Source organism: Triturus cristatus, chromosome 2_2, assembly GCF_964204655.1.
Source record: "Triturus cristatus chromosome 2_2, aTriCri1.1, whole genome shotgun sequence".
In the NCBI taxonomy this organism is placed as follows: Eukaryota; Metazoa; Chordata; class Amphibia; order Caudata; family Salamandridae; genus Triturus; species Triturus cristatus.
Genome location: NC_140582.1, coordinates 359,870,981 through 359,883,496, shown reverse-complemented (window position 1 = coordinate 359,883,496; position 12,516 = coordinate 359,870,981). Strand labels below are relative to the sequence as shown.

Below are 12,516 nucleotides of genomic sequence, written 5' to 3'. Positions count from 1 at the left end.
TGGGATGAAATAACTGGGGGGGGGGGGGGGGGGGGTCTCTCAAAGGGGCGTGGCCAATGTAATTAAGGGCGTGGCTTAAACCACAAGCTAAAAATCTGTACGTAACATAGTGTGCCGCCCGACTTGTATTTTGCTGTTTCTGTCATTGCTTCCAGATATGACACAATAAGTAACATCATACCTACAACAAGTCAGGACTTTTGGCATCGTCAATGGTTGTTAGTTGCATAAAATAAATAAGCAGCAACTTTGGCTTCTATATAATATTAAAAAAGCTTCCACTTAAAGCCCTGGTGACACCACAACAATGTTGCTGCTCCTGAGTTTCAAAAGGAGAAGTGGCAATTTGCGGTGTGCTCTATTCAATAGGGCCCCCCTCACTCGCAACAGCGCTCTGAGTCTAGTGTTTTAAAAAGCAGACACATGGGAGATGTAAGAAGCAAGGATTTCCCTTGCCCTACAATGCTCACCTGGCATGACGTCATTCTGCAACTTTACCTACCACTAGTGAGAAGTGAGCAGTGTGAGCACACGCACATCGATGTGCCTGCTGTCACTGCAGTCTGGAAAAAAACGGACTGCCTGTGCCAGGGCACAAAACAGAGCTCGATAGAGACCCGTTTCGAGGCCCCCTTAAAACAAGCATTGGTATAGCCAATAGGTCTCGCCTTTGGGACATTAAAAGTGTTTAGCCATGCAACAGTTGAAGTTGCGCCAAGGATATTGTGCTGCATAATTAAATACTTATAAGGTCCCAAAGGCGAGACCTATTGGCTATGCCAATGCTAGTTAGGATGCGCTAGTAATTTTTAGATGATTGAGATTTTTTTAAAATACCTTTATTCTTTATACCTTCAATCATTTAATTTATGTAATACATTATTCTTGCAACCAAAAAACTGGACGTTTGTCATACCCACTGACTACGTGAATACTTGTTAGATTAGCAGGAGCATCTTGGACATGTGGCTTTCCACAAAGACGTTACTGTGATTGGAACCTGGTTGGGACTAGGAACCATGAAGTGGTGAGGGCGGTGTTTATTTATATATAATTGAGACAGTACAAAATGCACCTCTTATTTTTATATATTTGTTATTGTTTTGCACTTCTTTATAATAAAGAAAGATGAACTGAATGGCCCAGAATTGAGCCATTTACTGGTCAAACAATGAATTTGGGATTAGAATCCAGTTCTTCGGATTCCAAGAGCAGGAATTTTGTCAGAGTGAAGATAAATCCACTCTGGCTCGGCTCCGTCTTTCATTTCGAAGATGCGTCCATGTTAAAACATGATTTCCGTTTCTGGAGGATCCTGCGGTTTGTGTTAGTCCCTGGTGTATTAGGCAGTCTGTCATTTCGTATATAATAACCCGGGTGCTCTTTGATATCACACAGTACCATAAACAAAGCTATTCACCCCATTTCCCGAATTAACGGGTTTCCCAACTTGGATCTGTTTGCCCTTGAACATAGAGTACTGTATGTCTTTTACAAACGTCTATTAACCTGGCTTTGAAGGCAGACATGTTGTTGGTAGTTCATTCAATTGTGCCGGTACCCCTGCAGACCGTCCACCGCGGCAGGCTCAGCTGGTATCAGCTGTACACACACAGAACCGAACCACCTTCGACCGGGCCCAGAGCACTGCAATCCTGTGTGTACTGGTGTGAGAAGTTGACCTGGCATATGCTGGTCACTAGTTATAGTGGCCACCTTGCACCAGTCCAATTCGACTCTTATGGTAGATCGGTTTAAGACAACCTTTTAAAGAAAGCTATCCTAGTGGTAGCTGTGGAGAGCAGCCTTCAGGTTAAGTCTCAGAGGAATGTAAAGCAACTAGTTTTACCTTATAATCTCTTGAATTACTGAAAGGACACTACACAGGTATATATATATATATATCAAATATATATGTATTTATTTCTAGACACGCACTACTAATCCCTTTGAGATTAGAAGCCAGGAACACATTCAAATATCAACGTTTCACAATAAGTTAAGCACATAAATGGCTGGGGCCCTAGGGTCGTACCAGACCATATACTAAAAAAATGGGTTAGGAAAGTCGGCTTGCAAAATGACAAGGCCTAGGGCCTGTAGAATCGCTGGGGCTTCACTACTGCAGTGAAAGCAGGTAAGTAACAGACCCACGGGAGACGCATGCAGTGTGTGAACACAGCCGCGGGTTCCCTATTGATTTCAATGGAGCAAGTTGCGGTTTGATTTTTAAAGTTTTAGGGTACTTCGAGGAAGTCTACAAGCAAGCCACTTACAAGGTAAGTAATTTGAGGGCCAACACACACTAGGGCACCGGAATGCACGAGTTACCTCACCCAGGGAAGCCAGGTGCATAGGTGTCTTTTAGTGTCGGGTTGCGTCTTTCTATGGAGACCAAAGAAGACTTGCTGCTTGCGGCGACTGAAGAAGTGTCCGGTGGACTCCAAGGGTGGATTCGAGATGCTGAAGACCTGAAAATTGAAGGGACAGTGTTCAGTCACTTGCCAGTGACCCGGGGCCAGGAAGATGGATGCCCACGGATGTCGGGTGATTTCAGGTGATCCAGGGTGTTTTGACTCTTAGCTCACGTGGTCCAGGAGAGATCGACGATGACCAGCAGCTGGATTCGGAGTGTCCCATGATGTCTGTGTCGGCAACCGGCTTGGAACCAACAAGCCTTGGCAACAGCAAGTTTCGTGTAGAGTGAAGAAAGTCGATGGTGCAGACCAGCAAAGTCTGAGGGACTCACCCAGTGCGGGTAAGTGAGGGCAGGCCTGGAGCAGCCAGGGGAGCCCTTTGAGTTGATAAAGTCTTCGGGGGGGCTCACAAGCCAACAGGCAAGGGATTGCGAAGACTCCTCTTGAGGAAATGCTTCACAGGAGCCCACGGTCACTCGGGATGGGGTAGGCCTCTGATTTTCGCTGGAAAACCTGCTGGAGTCTTGGGCCACAAATGGTCCAATGCACAAGTTCGTAGAACGTCGTGAAGGGGTTGCACTCGACAATAGTGCACGGTACCCGGTATTGCTGTTCCTAGTCACTCGTGGGGTCCACTCGCCTCAGCTCTGCTGGGGACTCACAATGGCCGTCGAGAAGTCAGGAAATCCACTTCCGGGGCTGCAGGGACTTCGGACTCTGGCGGGAGCGGGAAAGATTGTGACAGTTGATTCAAGTTTTTGGTGCCTGCCAAGCAGGGTAGTCACTCCTTGACTCCAAGGGAGATTCTTCTGTCTTCCAAAGGTAGTGGAACGTCGAAGGGCCAGGATTCTTTTTTGTAGAGCGTCGTCCAGGGTTATCTACTTTGCAATGGCAAGGTTGGCTATCTTATACTGAAGATAGGGGAGGGACTAGCTCTATGACCACTCCTCTGGGAGGGTTAGGGTAGGGGGTGGTTACACCCACTTCCCTTTGTCCATTTTGGCGCCAGAGTAGGGGCAGGTAGCCCCTGAACCGGTTTGAGCTGGCATATGCACAGAGGAGCCTACTTCTCCCCCAGTGCAGGACTTCAAAGCACTCGAAGTGCACCCACCCAGCCCCAATACACTAAATCCTGTCTGGAAGGTGGTGACACCTCTCTGTGACAGGATGCCTTTTGTTGGGCCTCCTCCACTGCGAGTTTCAGTCAGCAGCAGGAGGGCAGCCCAGTGTTTGTGCTGGTGGCATCCATTTTGTGATGCCAGGGCTCTTTCAGATTTCTACCGTGTTACCACAGTAGGTACATGTCATCCCCTCTAGAAGGGTGGGATCATACTCCCACACCAGTTACTGGTGTGGGGGTATGATTCCAAGATGTTCGACACCAAACACGACATGTTTTGATGCAGTCATTCCAAAGTTAGCATTAACCGGGAGGTTATATTGCACTTCAGAGTATATGGTTTAACCGCATCCACAAACTGCCACAAGGAATAGACCCTGCCAGCTGCAGAGGGGTCCTGCTCATGCAGAGGCACCCCCTCACATTGTAAACCAAGCACCCTGCACTCAGGATTGATAGCAAAACACACAAGATGATGGACGGAATGTTGAACATTGGCAAAACATTCACCCCCAGTCACAGATCTGGGTTTAATCAATCGTTCTTTTGCTCGCCACGCCACCCCAGTTCAGACATGGCCATATGCAAATCAGTCTTGACCCTGTGCCTTATGGGAACAGTTCAGCCCGAACTGCCAAGCCATGTCTTCCCTGGACCGGAATCAAGCATCCTAGGACCGGTTTCGGGGTTTCACCCCCCTTCAGCCAGGATAGCTTGACTCCAGTGGCGTAGTGAGCACGGGGACCCATGTCTGGGCATACCCTTCCCACATACGGCGAACAGCAAAACACACAAGATGATAGACGGAATGTTGCATATTGGCAAACATGATTTAGGCCCAGATCTTTGTACTGGGGTGAGTGTATGACATTGTCCTGCATTCTGTCGAACAACTGTTGTTTTTGCATTTGTCACCCCGAATGGGACGGGCATGCTCAGATGTGAGTCCCGTGCTCTCCATACCTCTGAAATCAAGCTATCCTGCCTGAAGAGGGGCGAAACCCCGAAACCGGTCCTAGGATGCTTGGTTCCAGTCCATGGAGGACCTGGCTTGGCAGTTCGGGCTGGACTATTCCCATGAGGCACAGGGTCAAGACTGATTTGCTTATGGCTGGGTTCAAACTGGAATGGCATGGTGAGCAAAAAAACAATGGATTTATTCCAAGATCTCTGTACTGGGGTGAATGTATGACATTGTTATGCATTCTGTCCATCAACTGTTGTTTTTGCTCAGGATTGATAGGGCCTGCCATAGGGGTGACTGATGGGTTTTATATGTGTGTGTGTATGGTGAGATATAGAAATCTATACCTCAGTGAGGAGTGCTAACACTACCTCACCCAGGCTACAGTAGCAGGCCTGGGGTGTCCGATTGAGTCTGCTTCCCAGGTGTGGCATAATACATGTTTCAGCCCCTGGTAGGCCAGTGAAGTGCCTATGCCCTAGGTACCATATATTGGGGGCTCATAAGGTACCACAGTATCCAATCACTAGTGCATCTAATATGCACACCAAGTCATTTAAGGGAGAAAGCAGATAGGCTGGGGTCCTGGATAGCAGGATCTCAGCCAGACTAGTCAAAAACCATCAAAACACCAGGAAAAAAGTGGGGCCAACCATATAGTCAGATTCCACCTTCCTACAACTGGCGCCAGTGCAGTTCATGCACAGGTCTGCTAAGAGAGGCAGCTGCTTGTGTATAGCTCTGAGCGTACAAGGAAGGTGACCACGTGGGGGAAGAGGGTTGGGGCCGGGAGAAGATCTGTGCAACATGACCCTGGGCTTAAAGCGGCAGCTCCAAGTCACAGACAGACAGGAAGATGTGCTTATTCAAGCCAAGTCACAGGAAGTTGCTTGCGAAACTACAAGATGGAGTCAAAGAATGCTAGAAGGGACTTGAATATGCAGCAATTTTCAAATGGACGGCATTGTACTGTGAGAAATTCAATTGTGCCAACACAACATTCTGCATGGGGTTTAATAACAGGAGCGACGGATTTCAGTAGGCAAAGTTCAAATGTGTTTAATCTACACGAAGATGTGGAGGGCCCGATAAACAAGTAACCTGAGACGAGAATGCAGCGTGCCCTCGCCACTGCTGCGCGCTCAATTTATTTGTTAAAAACAAGCCTGTAATGTTTGTTTAAACAAGACGTGCGGCCGCGAACGGGAGTTGTGTGCGCGCACGTGAAAGTGGAACGCAAAAGTGAAACTGATTGCGGTCCAGATGGCGCGTTGGACAGTGAAAGCTGGCGGGAGCACGCGTGCGTGAAAGCAAGCTTTAGGCCACCAAAAGCCTGTGGTAGCACTTTGAAAACCCCGCTTACTAAATGTCTCGCAGAGCAGCACATGCGCTGGTGAGACCTAAAAACTGCCGGTGCTCAGACCCGATGAGATCCCGCCCACTTTAAGCCCTTACTAAGAGGAATTGTTGTTGGAAAAGGAAGCTTTTCATCTTTTTTTTTTTTTCGTTTGACTTTTTTTCATTAAAAGTATGCAACTGATGCTATAGAGTAGCAGACCTTGGGTGCACTTCGATAAACAAATAGTAGTTATTTTATCCCAGTCAGTCAAAGCTTTTATTTCGGTAAAATACCATAAAAAGACAAGATATTTATATACAATAAAACATGATTAAATAGACCATGCATAGAGTATAATCCATCGAAACATTAAAATTTTGTAATAAAAGAATACACAAACAAATAAAAACGGAATTTTTCCACATAAAACCTTATTGTTGAAACTATATCCAAGGCCCAAAATGTACTCACTACATCACAGGCTTCTGTGTTAGCAATAATGACGATACAAGGAGCAAGGGATTTATGTAGCAGATAGCATATTTTTGGACCCAAATGAAGGGCATCAAGAAGAAAAGTGTACGATTTCTTTTTTCAAAGACCTTTTACTGCTTGGCAAATTTAACGTTTTACCCATGAACGCGTGCAAATAAACGATTGTTACCTGACATAATGTTGCTACTTAGGGAATCTAGAGTTATAGATTTGTTATGCAAAATAGAACACGTGGTATTGCTGGGAAGCACACCTACATATGAGTAATGGAGCTGCCTTTAGGATGCTGTGTGAAAAATGAATATGCGAAGTAGCGAACTGTGAGCAGTGCAGACTGCCTCTCCCAAGCAAGCGCTGGCAAAGCTAGTAAGTCTTGGTTGCCTTCCAGCCTTTTGACTCACTCAATGCTTGTTTTTTTCTGACTTGGGTTTTGTAAAACGTTATTGTTGGGCAGCTACAGGGCCCCTGTATAAAAAAAATGTGTCTGAAAGCGATAAGATTTTTGTGGTCTAAGTAAAGTACACGTTGCCATAGTAGTCCCTGAACTGAAATGCTTTGTGTGTGTGTATGTGCTGCTTTTATTGAACAAAAAAAACAGTATGTTGTCACTCACAGTAAAGTTAGCCAATGGCAGAAGTGGGCTGGCCAATTGACCCATGGTTATTCACAAACCTATTGAACAGAGGAGACCCAACACGTTTTTTCTGCCCACCGAGGGGCTGGAAGGCCACCACATTCCTCCCTCTGTGTACAGGACGCAGTTCCAGCAGGTTTTTAAAATGCAGATCATATGCTTCTCCACATGCAGTACTCTGCACACCACAGTGTCTACATGGTCAAATGGGTAAAAAAACTAAACTTTCAACCCTATTGCTCAAAAGACATGGGCTGCCTGTGTTGGATCAATGTTTTTCTCTACCTTCATTGTTCCGTTTAATCAAATCTTCCAAAGAGTGATCCTTTATATATATATTTGTGTAGCCCTGCACCCTAGCATTCCTTTTCATAGGTAGCCCTGTGCACTGCCAGCCCTGTCCATAGTCTGCAGTACACAGGGATAATAATCACTGTCCTTTTGGCTCTTCAGATGCACAAGAAGCCTTGAACTAAAGTCCATTGTACTTTTTGCATAGGCTTTGTAGAGATGGCGGATATACATTTGTTTATATGGGTGACAGGTGGGAAGACATGCAGCTCAGCCCAATCAACATAATCATCTTTATCCTTAGGAAGAAAGTAATGTATGCTTCTGGTTGGGGCGCACATTACTTTCTGCAACAGTAGATCGCCTTCAGTGTGCTGGACCTTCTCCAGGAAGGGATGAACCATTAAGGCTTTAATGAAAATGAGCGACTGGGCCCAGTCTGTTCTGTTCCTGCATGGATTTATGTTACAAAGTTGGTAGTCTCCTTCCTCCTATGCATTAGTATAGATCACGATTGCTCATGGAACAGATGTTCATGAATACCTAGCATGTATAAATTAGTCAGCGCAGAAATTCATAGAAAGTCCTGTACACGAGTGTGCGAAAGTCTGTATAAGGGCCACATTCGCTAATATTTCAGCTATTCCTACCAGACACATCTGCCATTTATAATGATCTAGTCAAACTTTTTTGAGGGTAAAAAGCTAGTGTGGACGCTCTGGATGTGCCAGCAATAATAAGCTATTCCTTTCCATGTAATCAAAATGTAAAAAAAGATTCTTGAGTGTGCATATACTCATTTTATCCTCCTAGATCATAAGAACGTGTGACGCATAGTTCAGTGAACAAATCTGGATATAGGCTGTCTGGTACTTACGGCATCCTTCCTTGTGGGGCTTAAATGGCACAGGTTCTATTCAAAGAGGTGTTTTTTTTTTTTTTACATTAAATACTTTCTATGTTCCCCTGTGAATGACTATGATCTTATCTTAGTGTTGTGGTTTCATTGACAATATGAGGGAACACTCTCCTCTCTCTTCTTCTTGGTCCCTGACCATGTTATTTTCTACTGGAAGCCATGCCTGTAGTTGTCTGTCCCGATTTACGTTTCCTCCTCACCTCTTTTGGTCCCCCATGCATGCTGGCTGGCTAGAAGCACTCAGTAGCCTATCGGTCATTTGAAGGATCACAAAATGTATCTGGATATCATGAGACGCTATAGAACACGCAGTTGCTGAATACTGGTGGAGGGATACAGAAGATAAAAATAGCTTTTTGTGGATCTTAAAAATATATATAAGAACACAAAGTGGCCCATTCCTTTTACCTGCTTTAGTCCATGTTTTTATGTGTCCAAATACAGGACTAAAGTGTTATTGATTATGATCAATTTGGCTTTCACTTGGCAGATGTTTCTTATAGCAACATATTGATTGTCCGTACATGGTAGTTGTCTGAGTACCATGTACGCACAGTTTCCATGTTCCCCTAAGAAACATCTGCCAAGGGAAAGCTAAATTGCTTTAATGGATAGATTCCTAATCAAAAATACATTGCTCCGCTTCTAGCAGGCAAGAGCATTTTTTATGCCCTCACTTGCTAGAAGTGGAGCACAATTTGCTATGACTGCAGAAGTGTTAAAGCTCCCACCAAGCCTCAGCAAACATCTATGTCCCGGGGGTGGGCACTCCGGGACAAGGTAGGAGCCTGTGTGGGTGGCAGTCCCCAGGGCCATCTATGGCTCCAGAAGGGGGTGCCACGCGGCTCCCTTCCTTTCTCCAATTTTCCTCCGGGGAGGTGGGGGTCTAATGTTTTTTTCTGGGACTTGGTTCACATTGAGTCCCAAGATGGCTGCCAACACTTCCTGAATTGAAGTGTTGGCAGCCAATCAGATCTGAGCACAAGATCTGAAGGGGTAATGACACCAGTGTGACTACCTCTAGAATGTGATCATTGGCAGCATGCCAGTTTCTTAGGAAATCAACCATACGTATATATGTGTGTCCAAAATATTGTCTATTTGTGCAAGGACAAAGAAGATTTGCCCTTGCGTCAGTCTTATTTGAGCACATTTGCTGCATGAAAGACCTATAAGTGATCTCTTCAAGTGAGTGCACTTGAGGATAGAAAGCATGAGTAAGGAAGAGTATGCACAATTAAGTGCCACTTCCTTCCCTATTTACCTACAAACGACCCATGATTTGTTTGTTTCTGTCCCATTTTTGGTAACATTTTTCATAGTCCCGGGAACATCTCTGTATGGTGGGTTCCTATCCTTCTCATACTGGATATATGCATCAGGTGGAAGAGATCTTTGGATATACGATTTTCCTATGGATGTGCCTGCCATTGCACAAGGCAGGAACTGTGCAACTGACCTAAGATATTCAAGAAATATTTCTAAAAATATGGCTTAAGTGTGAAGCAGGGATGTCTCCACAGAAATCCATTGTACAGGACTCATAAGGCCAGCTCCATGCATGTATCAGTATTACCTAGAGACTGAGCCCATGTATATAAAGATCAATATGAGTTTAATGTAAGTATTTATGAGAACTCCCACTTGTAATCCAACTTGTTTGCGCCAAGCCGTTAGACAGATTTTAGGTAACAAATGCTTTGAGTAGGGTTCACATCCAAGACATATTTCATTATTTTAATGGTAAATGCATTGCTATTTCTTTTGACTGTAGTACCATAATAGGATTGGACTGTTGTGCTGACGAATAAAGCAAATGAGCTCGATTCATTGTGCATTTTTTTCTCTTCTCTCTTCAGAAAAATCTGTGACCCTGGGCTTACTTCCTTCGAACCTGAAGCTTTGGGCAATTTAGTGGAAGGAATGGACTTTCACAGGTTCTACTTTGAAAATGGTAGGTTTTAACAATCCATGCTGCCTCAATACCAACTGGAGAAGAACAGGCATTGTCCTTATTGCAGTTTGCCAGTCAATGACCAGGCAAAATGAATTCCCGGTTTATTCGAAGCTGAAGTAAGATGTGCATACCGGGGGCATTTAACGATCTTTGGAGGCTGTACATATGTTCATATTTATTACTTCTTATACAGTTGTACGTAAGTGTGGCAGTCTAGTGGTTAGAGAGGAGGAGCTTTGGGGTAAGGAGGAAAAGGAGGAGCGTAGGAGGAAACGGAAGTTGGGGGAAAGACGGAGAAGTGTGAGGTCGTGAATAAAGGTGTTGAAGCAGCTGAACACGGTGTCGGTCGTTATTTAGGCAGCATCACGACACGACAGTTGGTGACGAGGATGGGATGAGCGGTGTGCTTTCCCGAACCCCAATATACGTCTTAGGCTGCCAGAGAGCGAGATACGAAAGACGACGTCAGAAGCAGTAATACGCGTGCGATAGCAAAGCAGCAACACGCGCACAACCGTGTTCACCATCCGCGCTGAGGGAGCGGAATTTGCGGGGTAAAAGTGAGACCCTGGACCCCCCTCCTCGTTCGCATGGTCCCGCCTGAGCGAGCGACGTGCTGTGTGAGAGCCCCCCCCCACCCCCCCGGGCACAAAGCGGAAGACGAGCGGCTCCCGCGGAGGCGGCGGTGAGAGCCCATCTGCCCGACACCGACTGGGAACTCACGAAGCTGGTGAGTGAGGTCATCGGAGCACCGTGAGTGGCAGGAGATTACCGGCTGAAGCACGTGTGAAGCCCTGTGTGTAACATCGGCCCGGTGGCCATCTTGAAACCAGGCAATCCCATGAGACACCCTCATTAATCTGACCAGGCGGCCATCTTGAAGTCAGGCGCCCAAGGGTTTTCAAAGGGGATCCAACAAGCCTAAGCAAAGGCAAACAAGCACGAGCAAGGATAAGACCCGGAAACAAACAAGCACAAGCCAAGTCAAACAAGCACGAGCAACGACACGCGCAAAATAAGCACAGAAACAAACAAGCACGAGCCAAGATAAGCCCGGAAACAAAACAAGCACAAGCAAAGACAAGTGGTCGGAGACGTGCCTACGCGAAGCGCAATGTCAAATCAGGGATCACCCGCACGCCAAGAGGCGAAACCCATCGTCATGGGGCTGTCACACCTGCGCCCTCCAGAGCCGTTGGCGCTCGTGGTCAGGGGAAGCATGGGCCCTCGCTGGGAAGAGTGGATCGAAGACTTCGAGGACTACATCAAAGGTTCCAAGGTCCTCGGTGATGAGGACCAACTGATTGCGCTTCGAAATCTCGTGGGGATGGACATTAGCAAGATAATTAGGGAAATCCCAACTGCGGATGCAGGGACGTATGCCAAGGTACGAGAAGCGTTGGACAAGAAATTCTTACACAAGAAAAACGTAGACTATGAGCGGTATGTGTTCCAGCGGGCGCACCAGGAAAAAGATGAAGCTATGAGCGCATACATAACTCGATTGAAAAGGCTGGCACGCCACTGCAAGTTTGAAACATTCTCAACAGATGACGCCATACGGCTACGTGTCATCGATGGCTGTCAATTTGAGACTCTCCGAAGAAAATTGCTAAAAAAAAGCCACACCTTAGACGAAATCGAGGAACTGACTAGGGTGCATGAACAGGCCAAGACCATGGAAGCCGGACGCACGGAACGCCGAGAACAGATCTGTCAGGTGCGAACTGGTCACTCCCGTCGAGGGAACGTGGGCGACATGATCGAGCATTTTCGCGCCGGCACCATTCTGGGCACCGTCGGCCGGACTCGGAGAGGAAGAGCAGACGATACGATCACGTGAAGAAGACGACAACACGGAAGTGTTACAGATGTGGGCATGACTTCCCACACTCCGGAGTGTGTCCGGCCATGGGACAGCAGTGCCGCAAGTGTGGTCGGAGCAATCACTTTGAAGCCATGTGCGGAGAGTATCGACGTGAAATAGAAAAGAATCCGCCTGTGATGTCACGGGGTGACACGCGCCGGCACCATGCGCGAGCGGTGCATGATCGCCCGAAGTCGTCGTCAAGGTCATCACATTCCAGCAGGGAGTCGCGGACGTCGCCATGGTCGAGAAGATCACCCTCTCGAGACTCAAGATCGACGTCAGATGAACGTGAATACTCGGTGGAGTATGCAAACATGATCGCTGACCCCGATCAACTAAAGAAATACCCCCGACTAGATATCAGTGTCGGCGAGCACAACACAAAATGTGTAATGGACAGTGGGGCGTCGTTAAACTACATCCCTGTGACGGAGTATAACAAAATGAACCCTCGTCCTCGACTAAGCCCGGCTCACGTCCGTGTCTACACCTGGATGTCCCGGAAACCAC

The 12,516-nt window shown here is 46.6% G+C and overlaps 1 protein-coding gene across 27 annotated transcripts in view; it reads left to right on the top strand.

The window, feature by feature from the left end:
• The window catches only part of CAMK2D (calcium/calmodulin dependent protein kinase II delta), a 708,539-nt gene that overhangs the window by 675,324 nt on the left and 20,699 nt on the right, over nt 1-12,516 (top strand). For all 27 annotated transcript variants that reach the window (XM_085641469.1, XM_085641477.1, XM_085641470.1 and 24 more), the window contains one exon: nt 10,039-10,133. In XM_085641469.1, the coding sequence (XP_085497595.1) occupies nt 10,039-10,133 (95 nt within the window). The remainder of the gene's footprint in view (nt 1-10,038; nt 10,134-12,516) is intronic.